We start from the raw sequence: 15,885 nt of genomic DNA, 5'->3' as shown, positions 1-15,885 counted from the left end.
GGAGTGAAAGGCTTCACCTGCAACAAATAACCGTGCAATGTGGAAATGTACAGGATTGTAACGTGTGTCTATACTGTATATATACATATATATGCAGCTCCAGTCGTTACCTCTGTGAGGAGGATGGCTCTGGCGACCTCCCTCACGTGAGTCCTGTTGGTCACATCCACGGTCCACACGTGAGGTTTTCCGATGAATTCCTCAGCGTAAGGATGCTGGGAGGAAATCTGTCACCCTGAGTCACTTTTCTGTCCTTAGCTCTGAGATTTGATTCAGTTCAAACTGTGGAAAATGTCAGACCCGCGTGTCAATTACCTTCCTGGTGGTGGGCTTCCCCTTGTAGAAATCACTGTTGTCTGCCGAGTGGGGGGGGTGAAATCGTGGTTGCAGGAAGACGCAGCCGAGGGCTATTGCCTCGATGGGGGCCGGTCCCTCATATGGGAACCCGAGACCTACAAACACCTAGAAGGGAACGCGTGTCTTAAATCAGGTCAGGCAGGATGGACACAGTGCGCAACATTGTGTCACACATCTACGTACACCGTGGATACTCTCAAAAGATCCAGACCATCATCTGACCTTGGCCCTGCGTAGAAGTTGAACAAAGTGTTCCTGGGTCAGCAGGCCGTGATTTCGGATGAAGCTGGGCAGATCGGAGGCAAGTCCTGGAGGCTGGTAGACTGTAGCGTGGGTCTCCATCTCTTCGCTGATCGCCTTCACGTACTCGGTTTTGCCCTGAGACACACACACACACACACACACACACTGTCCTTTTTGGGAAATCGGGCCTCGTGAGCCTTTCAACATGCGGCACAGACTTTGTTTTACCTGCCACATGTAGTCTTGTTTGCCGTAGACGACGGCTATCCGCTCTTTCCTGTCCGGCTGCAGCGCCTCCTCCTCCTCCTCCCCCGCCTCCCCCCTCGCTGCCTCCTCGCTCACGAAACCCAGGAAGGAGTTATCAGGGGTGTGAGCTAGAGGGCAGATCACAGAGCACCTTCAAGTTTGACTTGGAACAGGAATTACTGAAAAAAAATTGTTGCGAGACGGGAAAAAAAACAAAACACGCTGAGCGGTACAAATGGTCTGCTAAAGAAAATGAGAGGATAACCTCTGGTTGTTTAGACGGGCAGCTGCCACCCGGCTGGCGTCCAGCGCACTGAAGAAGGTGTGAAAGATGAGTATTTACTTTAATCGGAATGTGTGTGTGTGTCCCACGGTATTCTTGTTTAAAATATATATATATATTTTTTTTAACCAAATCTTCTCTCATTCACAGCAGCTCATCATTTTCCCGCCTGTCTTCATCTAGATTTAGCAGAGGCCGCTACACGGATGTGATGGCGCTCGCGCTGCGCGCGGAGGTCCGACGGGAAGCTGTGAAGCGGAGAATCGCCCCATTTGGTCTGTTTCCTTCATGCTCTCCTTCTTCCCCCGCTTCAACACAGAAGCTTCTTCTTCTTTGTTTTTCTTTTTCGTCTGCTTCCTGTGACTTTGTGTCAACCATCAGCTCACATCCATCCCTGTCACCCCCACCCCCCCCCCCCCCCCCCCCCACACACACACACACACACACACACTCCCAGCAGGACAAATAAACAGAGTTTCAGGCTGAGGCATGAAGAGTGGCTCTCCGCCCAGTGGGGGCTCCAGCTTGCCTCCATCTCCCGGCAGGGTGGGAGGGACGGCATATTGAGAGAGAGAGAGAGAGAGAGAGAGAGAGGCGTTGGGAACGAAAAGCCGCGCCTGGGCATCGGTTTATTTAACCGCGGCGATTAATCCTCTCGCTGGGAGGACGCTGGGAAGGTGTGCGCGTGACGGGCGGCTGCTGCCGGCCTGAGTTGAGCGGGAAGGCGTGCGCGTTTGGGGGATCAGCGTGCTGGGCCACAGACTCACGGAACATGGTCATGTACTGCCGGGGCTGCAGCCCCCAGCTTCCCCACAGCGTTTCGTATCCGTGTGCACGCGCATAACTCTGCAGGTTAAAGGCCGGTTCGGTGCCAAAGGAGTCGAGGATTCTGAAGCGACATCTGCAGGAATAAGAAGAAAGGAGGGGAAAAAAGTGTTTCTTACATTTATACACATGCAAATGTAACCCTTTAGTGGGTGATCATTTGTCATTTTATATTCTGTTTCAGGGCTTAAAGGGATTTCATTTTTGAACGAAATGCTCAAATGAAGCTAAATGCCGATTTATTCTGACATGATTATGTGTTTGGAAAATTAGGGGGTTGTACTGGTAATGCAGGAAAGCCAGTCCCATGGCGCCATGAAGGTGAGCAAGGCCGTGGTAGTCAGTGTAGATGAGGTCAAAGGTCAGGGGCCTCTGGATCGGACAACTGCCTCGTCCTGGCGCTGCGCCTATCAGGCTGATTGATTGATTCGACACAAATCAGCTGACCATACAAACCCTTGTTTTCATATATGTACTTTCGAAGCACACGTCGTATTTTTAGTGTGAGGGGAACGCAACCTGTGGAGGAGTCGCCGTGAGGTGCTGAAGGTCAAGTTGTGGCCCAGGATGGTCAGACAGGCGCTGAGGTCGGCCCACTGCACCAGCTCCCCCAGAGGCCCCCCTCTGTCCACCAGGGCCTCAAACCGCCGGCCAACACCCCCAGCCAGGGCCCCGGGGTAAAGCAGCACCTGCAGGACGGGAAGTTCACAGAGCCCCCCCCCCCAAGTCCACCTCCAATTGGTGCCGATTTGGTTTGATAAAAACACCACACCCTCTAAAAGCGATTTCTCGGCGGTCGTACCCTCATCTGGGTCGAGGGCGTCCTGGTGCTGCTTCGCCTCATCCTCAGAGCCGCCCGCGTCCACCGCTCGGACGTCCTCTCCACTCTGGACCGGATGAAGTCCAGCGCCGGGCCGCTGCTGTTGCCGATGACCTCATACAGCGGGCCCAGAGTGGTGCGCACCTCCGCCTGCGCACAACGGGGTCTCGCCTCAGAGGAGTCGCGCTTCACGCCGACGCTCAGTGGCATCGGTACGTCACGTCATGTTACCTCGGGGGGGTCGGAGGGAGCTGGGCGGCGCCACGGCGGCGGCGCCGAGTGGTTCCTTCCAAGGCGCAAGGGACAAAAGTCCTCCACTTGGCTGAGGTACGTCAGTATGGAGCAGGTGGTCCCATCCACCCCGTAGAAGGCATAACAGGGGTCTGTGTGCCAGCGAGCCCGCAGGAACTGCCACAGAGACCAAAACAACACGTTTACATATATACACATACCTTATTATTTCCATCATCAGCTCACATTAGATTAGGTTCATTCTACAATACACAATCACCACTTCCTCACCTCCACTTTCTCCCCACACAGCGGATACGCTCGGTCCGCTGGCACCTCGCACCGCTCTTCGGGCCCTGTGGGCGAGGAAGGAGTTTCTCTTCTGAATGCGCCATTATTCCAACGCTCCTCGCTTTAGTAACAGAAACCACATTGTGCGGTTCGCTCGCCGCGGTCATAAAGAACAGTGGACAATAACTCTGATATACAACCTCTCGGCCCGAAGTATCCTTCAATGAAAAGCAGGCATCAGCTGCGTGTATGGTGCTGCCATGCATGTAAGAGGCATTAGAGTAGAGGCTGTGTGTTCTCAGAGGCCTCTTTCCAGTAAGCCCTCCCACCATCTCCAGCCAATGTCAATCAACTGGAGTGAACACACACACACACACACACCTGACCCACCTGCCTGCAACCATACCCTTTTACAATGCGGGTTCCTGCCAAAATACGCAGTGCTTAACTGTGTCGAACAACACAGTTAAAAAAGAAAAAGAAAAAAAGATAAGAAAACGTGGAGGGAAGGTGTGAGAGGCTGAATACAGAGACCCCCGTTACAAACACAAGAGCACGAGGAGACAGGATGGGGAAAGGACTCCTGGGCAATTCGGCTATTTTATGGGTGTGAGGTAATGCGAGAGGAGGGTAATGGTGAACAGGCTGGTGACGGGGCAGCGTGCGTTTGTGTGTTTGCGGGTTGAGTGTGTGACAAGTGCGTTCCCTCACATGTGCACAGTGTGGTGTGTGGCCCAAGTTTAATGAAGAAGGGAGGTGAGCATGTAGCCACTTGTACCCACAATCACACACACACACACACACACACACACACACACATACATACACATACCCCCCCCCCCCCTCCCGCTGCATAACCCAACTCTCACCTGACACCTCTCACGAGGGTCGTAGTGTAAATGTGAACTTTTTTTCCTCCCCACGGCCAGTCGCTTGGCACTGGCTCTGAGGGACTTGTTAAACTTCTATTCAAGGACTTCATTCCCCATAACCACCTGCACCCAGTGCCCTCTAACCCCCCCCCCACCCTCCTCCCTCCCTACTCACACCCTGCATTATCGCAGCTTGTTAATTTCACTGTGTGGTTAACCTCCATTCAGACTGTGAACCATGCATTTGGCTGCGAGTATCACACTACCAACAACATGTGGGGGGGGAGGGGGGTTATTTTATGTAGCACGAATGTGGCACGTTATACCTGGAACAAACCCTAAAATCTATATTTCGGCTTGGACAATGAGCTGCAAAAAATTCAAACTGAAGTAGAAAAGACTCAGATGTCATACAAATAATAAACTCCCTTTAACCTCCTCCCCCCCCCCCCCCCCCCCCAAAACAATGAAAACAGAACACACGGTTCAGAGAGATTAAAGGTGACGAAGGTCCTTTACCTGCGTGCGGCCTGAGGTCATGTGATGCCGCGTGAGGCCGGCGGCCCAGCCGGTCGAGCCTCTCGGACACTCGCCTCAGCTCCCTCTGCACCAAGCGGGTTAAGCCTCGCTGATCCACTCTGAAGCTGGAAAAATAGGTAAAAAAAGCGGACGGTGACCCCCCCCCCCCACACACACACACACACACAAACGAGTCCAAACTGAACTGGTACCTCCGCAGCAGCCGGCCGAGGTCATCTCTGCTCAGCTGGGCCGCGTGACCTCCTCCTCCTCCTCCTCCTCCTCCTCCTCCTCCTCTGCTGAGCCGCAGCACCTCGGCGCTCAAGGCCTCCAAGCGGAGCGCCAGCCCGCGGGAGCCGAGGCCGCGCCGACCTGCCACACAACGCGGCGCGTCACACACACACACACACGCAGCGTCGTATTCGGAGGCACGGCGTTTGAGCGGGAAGACGTTGCATTGAGCGAAGGGCCGTGTCTCGGTGGACTTTGAGGGGTTCGTCATTCGATTTTCTAACACTGATCTGCTGCGTACGTGTGTGTTTTCCATGTGGGCCCAAACGCACACACACACACGCACACACACACACACACACAGGCACACTGTATGTTTGAAGGTTTTTAGGCCGACACCTCCACGGCCTGAAGGTTGAATTCAAGCCATTTACAAACAGCACTTTTGATTTCCGCAGGTGTTTCATTCATTTACTCAGCGGCTCGCGACCTCTTTTTGGCTCGTGACCCCATGAAAGCAACAACACTGCATCTCTTTGAGTCGCGACGGGAACGACCTCGAGGCTGAAATGAGTTGTAAACGGTTTCATTTCATTTAGGTTTTAGAGGCCTGAAGAGGGGAAAGTGGGGGATATTTTACAAGAAGAAACTAAACAACAATTTAAGATGAATAAAACACGGTTTTGTTTTACAGAAATATGTATTTTTCATTTGATAACATTGAGACGTATAAGAATGATCTTATCTGAGGAACAACTGCCTTAACCAATAACAAAGAAAAATATCAACATTCAAAAGACACACTGTCAAAAACAAACACATATAGCCTTGAAATATAGTTTACATCTATTAATGTATATTTTCCTTTATCTCTGTGTTGGCTAACCTGAAGCATCGGTGTAGACATCGCATTACTGTAAAAACAGTGACGGTGGGTTTTAAAGGACTAAAATCATCTGTACGAGGCGACTGTGACGGCGTCCTGCTGCCCGTGAAGGAGGAATATTGTGTGTTTTATTGGAGGGGTTGCTTTGAGGTCAGAAGTAAGAATCTCCTTTAGGGCCTAAGGCCGTAACCTGTGCCACACAGTAAAATGCACCAGATGGGTGATGTGACTGTTTACTCAGCTGAGCGTCAGCATGGCGCCCAGGGCCCAGGTGGGACCAGGTGGGACCCCGTAACAAGTCAATAACGAGGGATACCTGTGCGACCAAATCATCTAAACGCTCGTAAATGTACGGCATAATTACGTATGAATGGGTGTGTGTGCTACTTCTCATGTACATGGTAGACAACATGGGGGAAGCATCCGGATATTTAGATTAAAAGTCTTATTGGGATTACATTCAAAACATGTGCCCGCTCGGTTTTAGGTGAAGTGTATCTGGTTCCACAGATTGTGGAGTTAAATCAAGTGCATGAATGGGTTTGAGATAATTATATAATTCAGGAGTTAACCAAGTCCCTTTCAATTAAGAAACAAAGCATCTGAAAAGGAGGCAAACATCATTACAGTTTCTTGAACACTTCCATGACCTCCTCACAAACATATAGCAGCTCGCTGAGGTGCTGATGATGTCATAAGGAGGCTTCTGGGAGAGGAACGGTGCCAGAATATGCAAATTTATTCCTTGGGTGCAAAAGAGAAGAACTCTGGTTTTAGGGAGAGAAATATGCTGCATTGTCTCTTTGTAAACCAGGGACAAAGCTTTTGTCCACATTCCGTCTCCTGCCCGTTAAACGAGACAATCGAGTGGGACAGGGGTGTCCCCCCCCCCTCCCCCGAGGATTGTGCACAACGCCTCAACATTGGAAAGGTAGTCAGATAAGCTCAACCGGAGGTGAGAGGTCATTCTCTGCAAAAAACGGACCCCACTTCTCCCCGAGATGACGCGATGCGACGTGTCAATGCGTGTTATTTATTTATTTATTTATTTATTTCTTTGGAGGCTTACCGCGTTCCTCCGGTGACCTGCCGGGAGGTTCCTCCACGGTCGTCTCCAGTGGCACCCACAGGGTTTGCAGCAGCAGGGTGATCACAGACAGGCACAGGCAGAGCACCAGACAACCGCTAGAGGGCGCAAGGCACAGAGAAACCTCTGGAAAGGCTGCAGCAAGCGGCATGAAGCACAGCAGCAGCCCCCCCCCCCCCCCCCTAGGTGCCCCATGAATCAATGCAACACCACTTATAGAAGTTATTTAAACTTATTCAAACTATTTATTTCCCTTACTTTCTGCTGCCAGGCCACTCATTGCTGGTTGAGGGCGGTAAACAGAATGAAAAAGCAGCTGTTAAGTGGTACAGGGGGGAGGGGGGGGCATCATTTAAAAAACAGAATACTGCAAGTGATGCCACGTGAAGGGAAGATTACAACGATAATCAACGACGCATCGGGCAGGGCTTAGTCAACCGGCTTAACATCCACTGCACCGAGGCACTCGGACCCGTCAGCTGTCACACTGAGAAACACATCCGCTCAGTGAAACCCCCCCCCCCCCCACACCCACCGGGTCACTGGCTGCTCAGCCTTACCTGCGCGGCCGCAGTGCAACGTGCATGGCCCCCTGTTGCTGGATCTCTCTGCCGAAAAACAAGCACATTGCAAATCCCAGTAAGTGCTACGGGCTTTTTAATGAATGGCCAGTTAACCCATTTCATTTTTGACTTAAAGATTTTTTTCCTAATGGTAACACTTCACTAATTGATGAAACAAAACAGCATAAATAGCTGTGTGTTTGTGGATGTGTGCGTGACCACGCTGACCCTATGAGTAAAACCAGCCTGCTGCTGTCCCAGAAACCAACAACAGCTCCGCTGACTAAACAAACCGGCACATGGACCAACAACCACACGCAGCAAACACACACCCTCACCTCCTCGGGGGCTCCGTCCCGACCCGCCGGGGCCTGTTCACGGAAAAAAACACACAAGCTAAAAAAATAAATAAATAAAGTTGGGGCCGGCCAGTATCTTGCCTCCTTTTTTTGTCTCCTCTGGGGTTCTTTCCCTCCTTCGGCGGCTGTGCCTTTTCTCTGTGGCCCGGGACCTATGGGTAGGCATCCTGCCGTTGTCAAGGTAACCTGACTCCCCTTTAGAGAAAACAATAGCCAGAGTGCTCCTTAGGCCTTTCACGGGGTACAATGGAGCCCACGCTATTGGGTGACACAGTTCCTTTCAGCCGCGCTGGCTAGACTTAAGCCTCTTTGCTTGTGAACCGATGCCAGAGCAGGAGGCTCATTTAAATAGCTCCAAACGGTGCAAACCTCTGACACTAAATCACACAAAGCGCACAAAAGACAGTACAAATTTAATGTCAGTAACAAAAGTGGGCACAATAATACACCCGAGAATTACCCAGTGGAAACTTTGTAGAGAGCAATTAAAGTTAAGTAAAGATGCAATCCGGACGGATACAGTTGTGCAATAATTGAATCAGACAACACGTTTAAATACTAGAATACTAAATTTGACTTTTAAAAAGGGATCATGAGATCACAGGATGCTGAAGGCTTCTACACCCCTTTAACTAATTAACAACATCCCGGTTGGATAAAGATCAGCTGACACACTGCGATGATATAAAGAGGCAGTGCATGAATTCAGAGTCCACAGACACAAATGGATTCATAGAGTGTGTAGGCAGAGCGCGTGAATTAACGTGCACATCTATGCCACTGCATGTGTGCATGTGCATGAGAGACAGGAGGACGGGTTACTGGAGTGATGTCCCGCAGTGAGCAGCAGGATGTGATGAGTATTTAAACCTCCATGAACTCTGTTATCTCTTCCCCTTCATTCTCTCTCTCTCTCCCTCTTACTCACTTGTGTATTTTTTTTGCTAAATCTGGGATTTTTGCTCAATGTTTGCAACTGTGGAGACAAAAGACATGTGAAATAATAACAATGATATGGTGTCCCTGTGGATTCTCCTGATCATGTGACATGGTTGCTGTTCTCATCTTTATGACCCAGTTTGGTGATTAACCCGAGCTTTTAAAAATAGTCACATGTAGGATGCACTTGTGCATCTTCAAGACAAGACTCAATATCACCAAGAACTCTGCATGAGATGAGGATGACTTTTTTGTATTATTTTGAAAAATGAAATTGACCATTCTGGCCAAATGCTGCAAAATACTTAGTTTGGACTGATTTATTATTCGCACATATACACACATTCTTTCTCTTCCATTGCAATACCAAGAAGGTCAAAGTAAATGAGGACATCAAAAACATCGGCAGTGTTTAGGGACAACATTTTGTTCCTACGTTGTTCATGAAGCCCGAGGTGACTCTACAATTGAATTACCAGTAATAACTGTCATGCGTTGGGTCGCTTTGAGCACAAAGGCAGGGTCTGTTGAGCCCTGTTAGTTTCTGTCCTCTGTCTCCTTGCCATCGCTTATTTGACAGAGCAAGTAAAGGAGACACTGTGATGTGCCGTGCGACCTCTTCTTTAAAACTCCAGTGTGTGTGGTGTGAAGGTGTCTGCATGTTTGTGAGTGACACGAGTTGACTGGAGGCCATATTCAATATTAGTCCACCTGCGCGGGCGGACCGAGCTCGGAGGCACTGCGCATGCGCGAGGCAACTTGACATGAATGGTGCTTCACGTCTCAAGACATCTCGAGTCCAGGTGAGGACATCCCGTCCCTCGGGTTATCTGTCGCTCGCCGGCCCGGGTGTCTCTCCGGTAAGTCGTGCTCCCGTCGCCGGGATTTGGGGGGTTTGAATACGCCGCTTTCCTGCAAATTCAAGCTGGAACCAGTGAAGTCCGGGTCGGGAGCTGCTTTCTAGCATTCATGCTCGCTAACGCTAGCCGACACATTTACATATTTTCATGCATGTTTTAGTTGTTGTTTGTTTTGCATGGCTTCGTTGGCGTGTTGTGTTGTCTGACTGCTAGCGTTGTGTGTGTGTGTGTGTGTGTGTGTTTCAGGTTTCGTTAACCTCTCGCGTGCACCCAACGGGAGCAGCTCGCGGCTAGCTGCAGCTAGCGATGCTAACCTGGCAAGTTTGAATGGGGAAGGTTGTGTCAGATTCACTCCGTCACCGGGGGGGGGGCGACGACACCGCATCGTTACCCGATGCTAACGTCCTTCTGTCTGCACCTGCTTGGCGTCCACGATACAATTTTATATTCTTGCAGCGGCTCGGTTTAGCGTGCACGCCGACTTAAGCATGCACGCAAATGCACCATGGGAGCCGTTGCTTCTCTTTGCATGATGGATGGATTTCGTGTAGTTGCCTCTTAAGGTAACTCTTGAGGTCCTTTCTCTTCCACCGTGCAGCCTCGACATGCATCATGTATGTAGGCCAACGTGTTTCCACGATGAGGACAGGCACCTACCCACCAGCAGCCATATTGGCTCCCCTCTCTGCGTGAACAGAGCTCCATCCCATCATTTACCTGAAGAGCTTTTTCACCCAATTCTGTTAATATTGCTGATCTGGATCTCTACAGATTCACCATAAAATGCATCTGATTTTGCATTCAGTATTGCATTGGTATGCACCGTCATGTGACTTGTTGAAAGGCTGGGTGAAATGATTTGTTGATTTTACGACAGTCATTTTTAGTATATTGCAAGTGACCTTTGGACATACATCTCCATGTGACTCAAACCAAGTTTGCCATGATTTGATGAGGTACGGCAGAAGTTTACTATATTGCTCATTAGTCTCATCTATCTGTATCTTTAAATTTCTCTCACCACCAGAGATCTGTTTTGTTGCTTTAATATGTAAGTGTCCCATGTCCTTGCAATCTGTCCACAGGACATGGGAAGTTATTTGTGGCTTTCACATGTTATGTCAGATGTTATTGAGATACCTTTCCACTACATTCCATGATAGGATTTGTTTTTGCTTCAGATGGATGCTGGTGAACCAGAGAATACTCTCTTCTATTTGAAGATCTTAAGAACATACAATCTGATTAGTTAAACTTGTTAATGTGGTTTCACAGCGCAGATTAACTGGGGTCACTTTGAAATGGTCCAACTTGCTGCAAATAACCTCTTTATGGAAAAGGATGTGCAGCAGTGAGTTTACGTCTGTCCTCGGCTCATTTATATATATATAGTCTAGCATAAGCACATAGGAGGCAAATCACCAAAGCCTCTTAGATTAAAGAGGATTTAGAACATATTTGATTTTTTTTTTTCTCCTTGGTATGAAACATAAATGGAGCAGGTTATTTTTTAGTTTTTTTATTCATGCTGCCATCTCCTCATCTGTGTCTTTCAGTAACCACCATGGAAAGCTGAGGAGGACGGACGGTTAACGAAGCCCCTGCAGCGCCCCCCCCCCCCCCCCCCCCCCCTGCTCGCCACTCACGCTGACCGGCGAAGCTCCCTCCGCCATGGCTGAAGAAGACTATGGCGCCTTTGTGGACTGGACCCAGATGGGGGACCTGGCCAAGAGCAGCGGGCCCACCAAGGTGGACTGTAAGGACCTGAAAGCGTTCAAGCAGATGGCCCGCCAGGGCTACTGGGCCAAGAACCACAAGCTGCGAGCGCAGGTCTACCAGCAGCTCATCAAGGCCATCCCCTGTCGTACGGTCACCCCGGACGCTGCGGTGTACCGCGACATCGTGGGAAACGCCGCCGCCACCAAGAAGCCCTCCTCGCACATCCCGCTGCCGGAGTTTGTGGACGGGAGTCCTCTGCCGCGGTACTGCCTGAAGGCGGAGGCGGTAGCCTCGGCCCACCGGGTCGCCAACTGCGTGGCGGGGCAGTTCCCGGACATCTCCCACTGCCCGTCGCTCCCGGCCGTCACCTCGCTGCTGCTGCACTTCAGCGCCGACGAGGCGCAGTGCTTCGAGCTGGTGAGCCGCATGCTGTCCTGCAACGAGCCCGGCAAGCGCCTGCTGGACCAGACCTTCCTGGCCCACGAGTCGGGCTGCATGACCTTCGGCGACCTGGCCAACAAGTACTGCAGCGCCGCCCACAGGATGATCGTGGCCAGCGCCCAGGACGTGCTCGACGTGTACTCCGACTGGCAGCGCTGGGTGCTGGGCGACCTGCCCTTCGGCCACGTGGTCCGGGTCCTCGACATCTACCTGGTGGAGGGCTACAAAGTCCTCTTCCGCGTGGCCATCGCCTTGCTCAAGTTCTACCGCAAGCACAAAGCGGAGGCCCAGGGCGCCGCGGAGCCGGATTCCAACAGGGTCCGGGACGAGATTCAGGCTTTCGTCAGGGGCATCGGCGCCAGCGTCACGCCGGAGAAGCTGCTGGAGAAGGCCTTCTCCATCCGCATGCTCAGCCGCAAGGAGATCACCCTGCTGCAGCTCACCAATGAGAGGTCCCTTCAGCAGAAAGGCATCACTGTCAAGCAGAAGCGGTACAGTCCATGATCACAGCAGGCAGCACCTACTGTACACCTAGCAACGGCACCGAGTCCCATCACGTGGTTGTCTTGGTGGACACAAATGTCCCGCCCACGTTGCTGCTCGACTCACTTTATGTTCTTGTGTCCTCTTTGTTTGGTTTCCGCCTTGTCTGTCCATCCACCATCTTCTGTCTCATCCGCGCTTCACTCCTGCGTTTCCTGCATTTGGTTATTGCTCAGTTCTCGGTAGGTTCTCCTCCTGCACGCTGTTCTGCAGACCCTTCTTTCTCATGTACTTCCCGCTGTGTGCGATCGGCCTCTCGTGCTGTGCCCCCCCCGCCGCCCCCCGGCTCACCCACGTCTCTCGTTGTTCCAGGCGCAACGTGCAGCTGGCGCTCAACCCCGACACCTTCTCCTCCGAGATTGTGAGTGCCAAGGAGATGCGGGACATCTGGTCGTGGATCCCTGAGCGCTTTGCCCTCTGCCAACCGCAGCTCCTCTTCACCACCTCCACCCACGGGTGCAGCCTGAACAGGTACGTTGTGCCTGGATGTTTTAATCTCTGCTGCTCACAGTTGCCACGTGAGGCCCGGCTTGGCATTGAGTCTTTGAATGTGGTTAATGGCCAAAATGGCTAAATGTTTAACGTCTGTTGCAATGAATTCAACAGTTGCTTCTCCCTCCAGATTCTACGCGCATTGCGAAGGCTACGAGCCCACGCTGCTCCTCATCCGGACCACAGACGGCGACGTAAGAAACGCCGACCGCGAACTCTCATTATTGTGTTGATTAATGTGTGCGTGGGATGAGACAACATCCTGATGCAATCCAATGTTCCCCCGGGGTATTTAGACCCGGGCGTTATTCTCGTCCTAAACTATGAATAGTTGGCCACGTGGTCACATGATTGGATTACGGCGCTCGAAAAGGGATCTCTGCGAGAAGAGTGGCAGCTTACAGAGCGCCGTGTTCCAGCCGTAGTGAAGTGATGAAATGTTTCAGAGGATGATGTCAGAGGAGCTTTTCTTTTGCCTCAGGTATGTGGAGCCTTCCTGTCCACGGACTGGGAGGAGCGGAAGAGAGGAGGCAACAAGTTGAGCTTCTTTGGCACAGGGGAGTGCTTTGTCTTCAGGGCAAGTTTTGTTTTCACTCTCTAGACCTACTCGCTGTCCTCTTGCAAATGTGTGTTCGCTTTAGAGGTTTTGTTGTGAACGATTGGAGGGGTCGTGTTTTCGTTTGATTTCATTTGAGCGTAGCGCCACCAGAGGGCAGCATCCGCCCTGTTTTCACATGCAGGACGAGAGAAACGAATCCGACCAATTAGGGGACGATTCCACACACACACACGCATCACCACGTCTGCACCAACACGTCACGCTCTTGGTGCTTTTTCTGCCCTGAGCTTGGATTCTACCACCGTGACTCTCGGAAGGCCTTCTGCGTGAATTATTTAATTATTAAACCGAGTATCGGTGTGGACGCTGAGGACGCGTCGTCTCACGCGCTTCAGCGCGCACACAAGATCAGAAACCCCTGTAGCCTGATCCGTCTGACGAGGTCACCGGACACCAGGGGGAAAATGGAGATGTTCAGTAACAGCTGATGCCTCTCAAATGTTTTTTTTTTTTTTAATTTCCTTTGCGCCTTTTAATGAATGCACATTCCTATGAGCTCCGGTGTGTAACGGTTCGTGAATGTCTGTCTCCATCGTTAGCTGAAGCCAGAGATGGAGCGCTACGAGTGGGTGGTGATCCGCCACCCTGAGTTGGCCTCGTCCAGCAAGACTCCTGACCCCGACGACGCGGCCCCCCCTGAGGGGCAGCAGGCGGACGGCAATGGCTTAGAGCAGCCGGAGAGACCCGCTGGGGACCTGTCGCCCTTCCTCTCCGCTCGCCACTTCAACCTTAACTCGAAGAATACGTCCATGTTCATGGCTGGCAACTTTGACTCCATCATAGTGGGTCAGTGGGTTTTAAATAATATATTATTGTTGTTGTTTTTTTGGCATTACTGGTCCCTTATTTATTTGGTAGTTTTTCTAAGCAAATGATGTCACATTTAACACAGCAAAGCTTTCATCCCATTTAAGTATTGATGTGTTATAACACACCAGAGTCCTTATTCTCTCGTACCGTGTGCCCCTGCGTGATCAGGAGGGGGCGACGGCAACGCGCTCTACATCGACTCTGAGCTCAACCACGGGCGCGCCGGCCGCTGCACCACCTTCGACAACCCCCTGCTGTGTGCCGAGAGCTTCCAGGTCGCCCTGCTGGAGGTGTGGGGTTTCCAGGACGCCATGGCGCCGTAGGGCCTGTTCCATACGGGCATAGACTCAAACATATTAACGCAGAAAACGATGACATGAAACGTCCTGCAAACACTTAGAGCTCGAAAACAGAACAAAGTCCGTCCTGAAAGTTCCTATATTATGGACCATTTTTTATTTATTAATGCAGTTAAAATCAAATTCAACATGTGATCTTTGTTTTTCTGTTTTATTTTTGTCATTACAGATTTGTATTCTGGTTTGCTGATCAATGTTTAAGTGTGCTGTGATATTGAGGAAGTGGACCCGAGCTAAAGCCAACATGAGGATTATTTAAACGCGTTTATGCTCCGCTGAAATGTTTTAATTTCTGAATGTAAATCCAACCTTTTATGTGCTGTCGTTTAGCTCAATCTGCCAAATTTGCTGTATAGTTGTTAAAAAATATATATTAACCAGGCCATAATGATGGTCAGCATTAAAATGTGTGATTTCGAGGGTGTATCGGGTTAAGATAAGATGAACTCAGTCCCGAACACGGGAGACCTGCTGATAAATCAATGTGGTAAATGTTTGTGGATATCATGAATTTGAGTGTCGACGCTTTCCTTTTTAAAAGTATAAGAATTTTCATGCACATGTGAAGTACAGACTTTTTAAAAAGTCAAAACTGTCTTGGTTTAAAACGTAATGAAAAGCTCATCCTTCTCTTCACTCTCCGTCCTCGCGGTGCGAAGACTGTCCAAGCGGGGGTCCGGTGGGCAGAGGGTCATTGGGACGCACGCCCTGTTTGTTTGTGTAGGTTCAACCTCGTGTGGCGGTGAGACGTTGGATAACCACTAAATGTATCCCACATGTGCTCTCGGTAAAGGAAAGTGACTCGCTATGTGTTTGTCCTGCTGCTACTCCTTTTGCTTATCCCGCTCTGTTTACTACAAGTTTACTGTGAAGTCAATGTGGGGAAATAATACTTTGTTTAAATAGTGTTGCAAAAATACGCCGTGCAATTATATCCGTTGTATTAAACAGAATGAAAACGTGTTGTAGGCTTTGAAAGGTCTTTTCAAAGAGAAACGAGCACGTTGGGGCACATCTACAGTAGGGAGGTCTGACGCCAAAGTCATCCACCGTTCTATTCTGGTTGGGCTGTTTGCACTTTGTGGAAGCTGACGCTGAGCGGCGTGACTGGAAATGTCTTAACGCAGATGAGTCAGACACGTCTACGAGTGTATATGTGGAACCCTCGTAGTCGCTTTTACTACCTAATATCTTATTGAACTGATTCCATTTATGTGACTTGTTTCAACTTGATAAATGTGTTCTGCAGCTGAAACCCTCCCAATAAATTAGTAATTCATTTGAATTCAA

The 15,885-nt window shown here is 50.4% G+C and overlaps 2 protein-coding genes across 2 annotated transcripts; one reads left to right on the top strand and one right to left on the bottom strand.

Annotated features, from left to right (window-relative positions):
• Positions 1-5: 5 nt before the first annotated feature.
• Positions 6-8,317, bottom strand: LOC119212606 (alpha-1,6-mannosylglycoprotein 6-beta-N-acetylglucosaminyltransferase B-like; the record flags this gene model as incomplete). The annotated part of the gene is made up of 16 exons (XM_062560222.1): positions 7,793-8,317; positions 7,452-7,499; positions 6,874-6,989; positions 4,900-5,059; positions 4,688-4,812; positions 3,297-3,361; positions 3,006-3,182; positions 2,757-2,924; positions 2,474-2,643; positions 2,238-2,369; positions 1,897-2,030; positions 829-974; positions 580-735; positions 316-462; positions 111-227; positions 6-17 (listed from the first exon to the last, which is right to left on the bottom strand). Coding segments are annotated over exons 2-16 (1,851 nt in total), but the record flags the coding sequence as incomplete, so codon positions are not given.
• Positions 8,318-9,465: 1,148 nt separating this feature from the next.
• On the top strand, positions 9,466-15,885 carry tbc1d24 (TBC1 domain family, member 24). The gene is made up of 7 exons (XM_037463285.2): positions 9,466-9,612; positions 11,169-12,263; positions 12,628-12,786; positions 12,938-13,001; positions 13,289-13,384; positions 13,966-14,212; positions 14,405-15,885. Exons 2-7 carry the CDS (start codon positions 11,284-11,286, stop codon positions 14,557-14,559), a joined length of 1,701 nt encoding a protein of 566 aa, XP_037319182.2. The 5' UTR covers positions 9,466-9,612; positions 11,169-11,283; the 3' UTR covers positions 14,560-15,885.

This window comes from Pungitius pungitius, chromosome 21 (assembly GCF_949316345.1).
Source record: "Pungitius pungitius chromosome 21, fPunPun2.1, whole genome shotgun sequence".
Taxonomy (NCBI): Eukaryota; Metazoa; Chordata; class Actinopteri; order Perciformes; family Gasterosteidae; genus Pungitius; species Pungitius pungitius.
The sequence above is the reverse complement of the archived record's forward strand: the minus strand, read 5'-3'. Positions and strand labels throughout refer to the sequence as shown.

Coding starts and splice junctions, on each gene's coding strand:
- tbc1d24 (XM_037463285.2), top strand. CDS start 11,284: ATGGCTGAAGAAGACTATGGCGCCTTTGTGGACTGGACCCAGATGGGG. Junction 12,264..12,627: donor ATCACTGTCAAGCAGAAGCG/GTACAGTCCATG, acceptor TCGTTGTTCCAG/GCGCAACGTGCAGCTGGCGC. Junction 13,002..13,288: donor TCCGGACCACAGACGGCGAC/GTAAGAAACGCC, acceptor CTTTTGCCTCAG/GTATGTGGAGCCTTCCTGTC.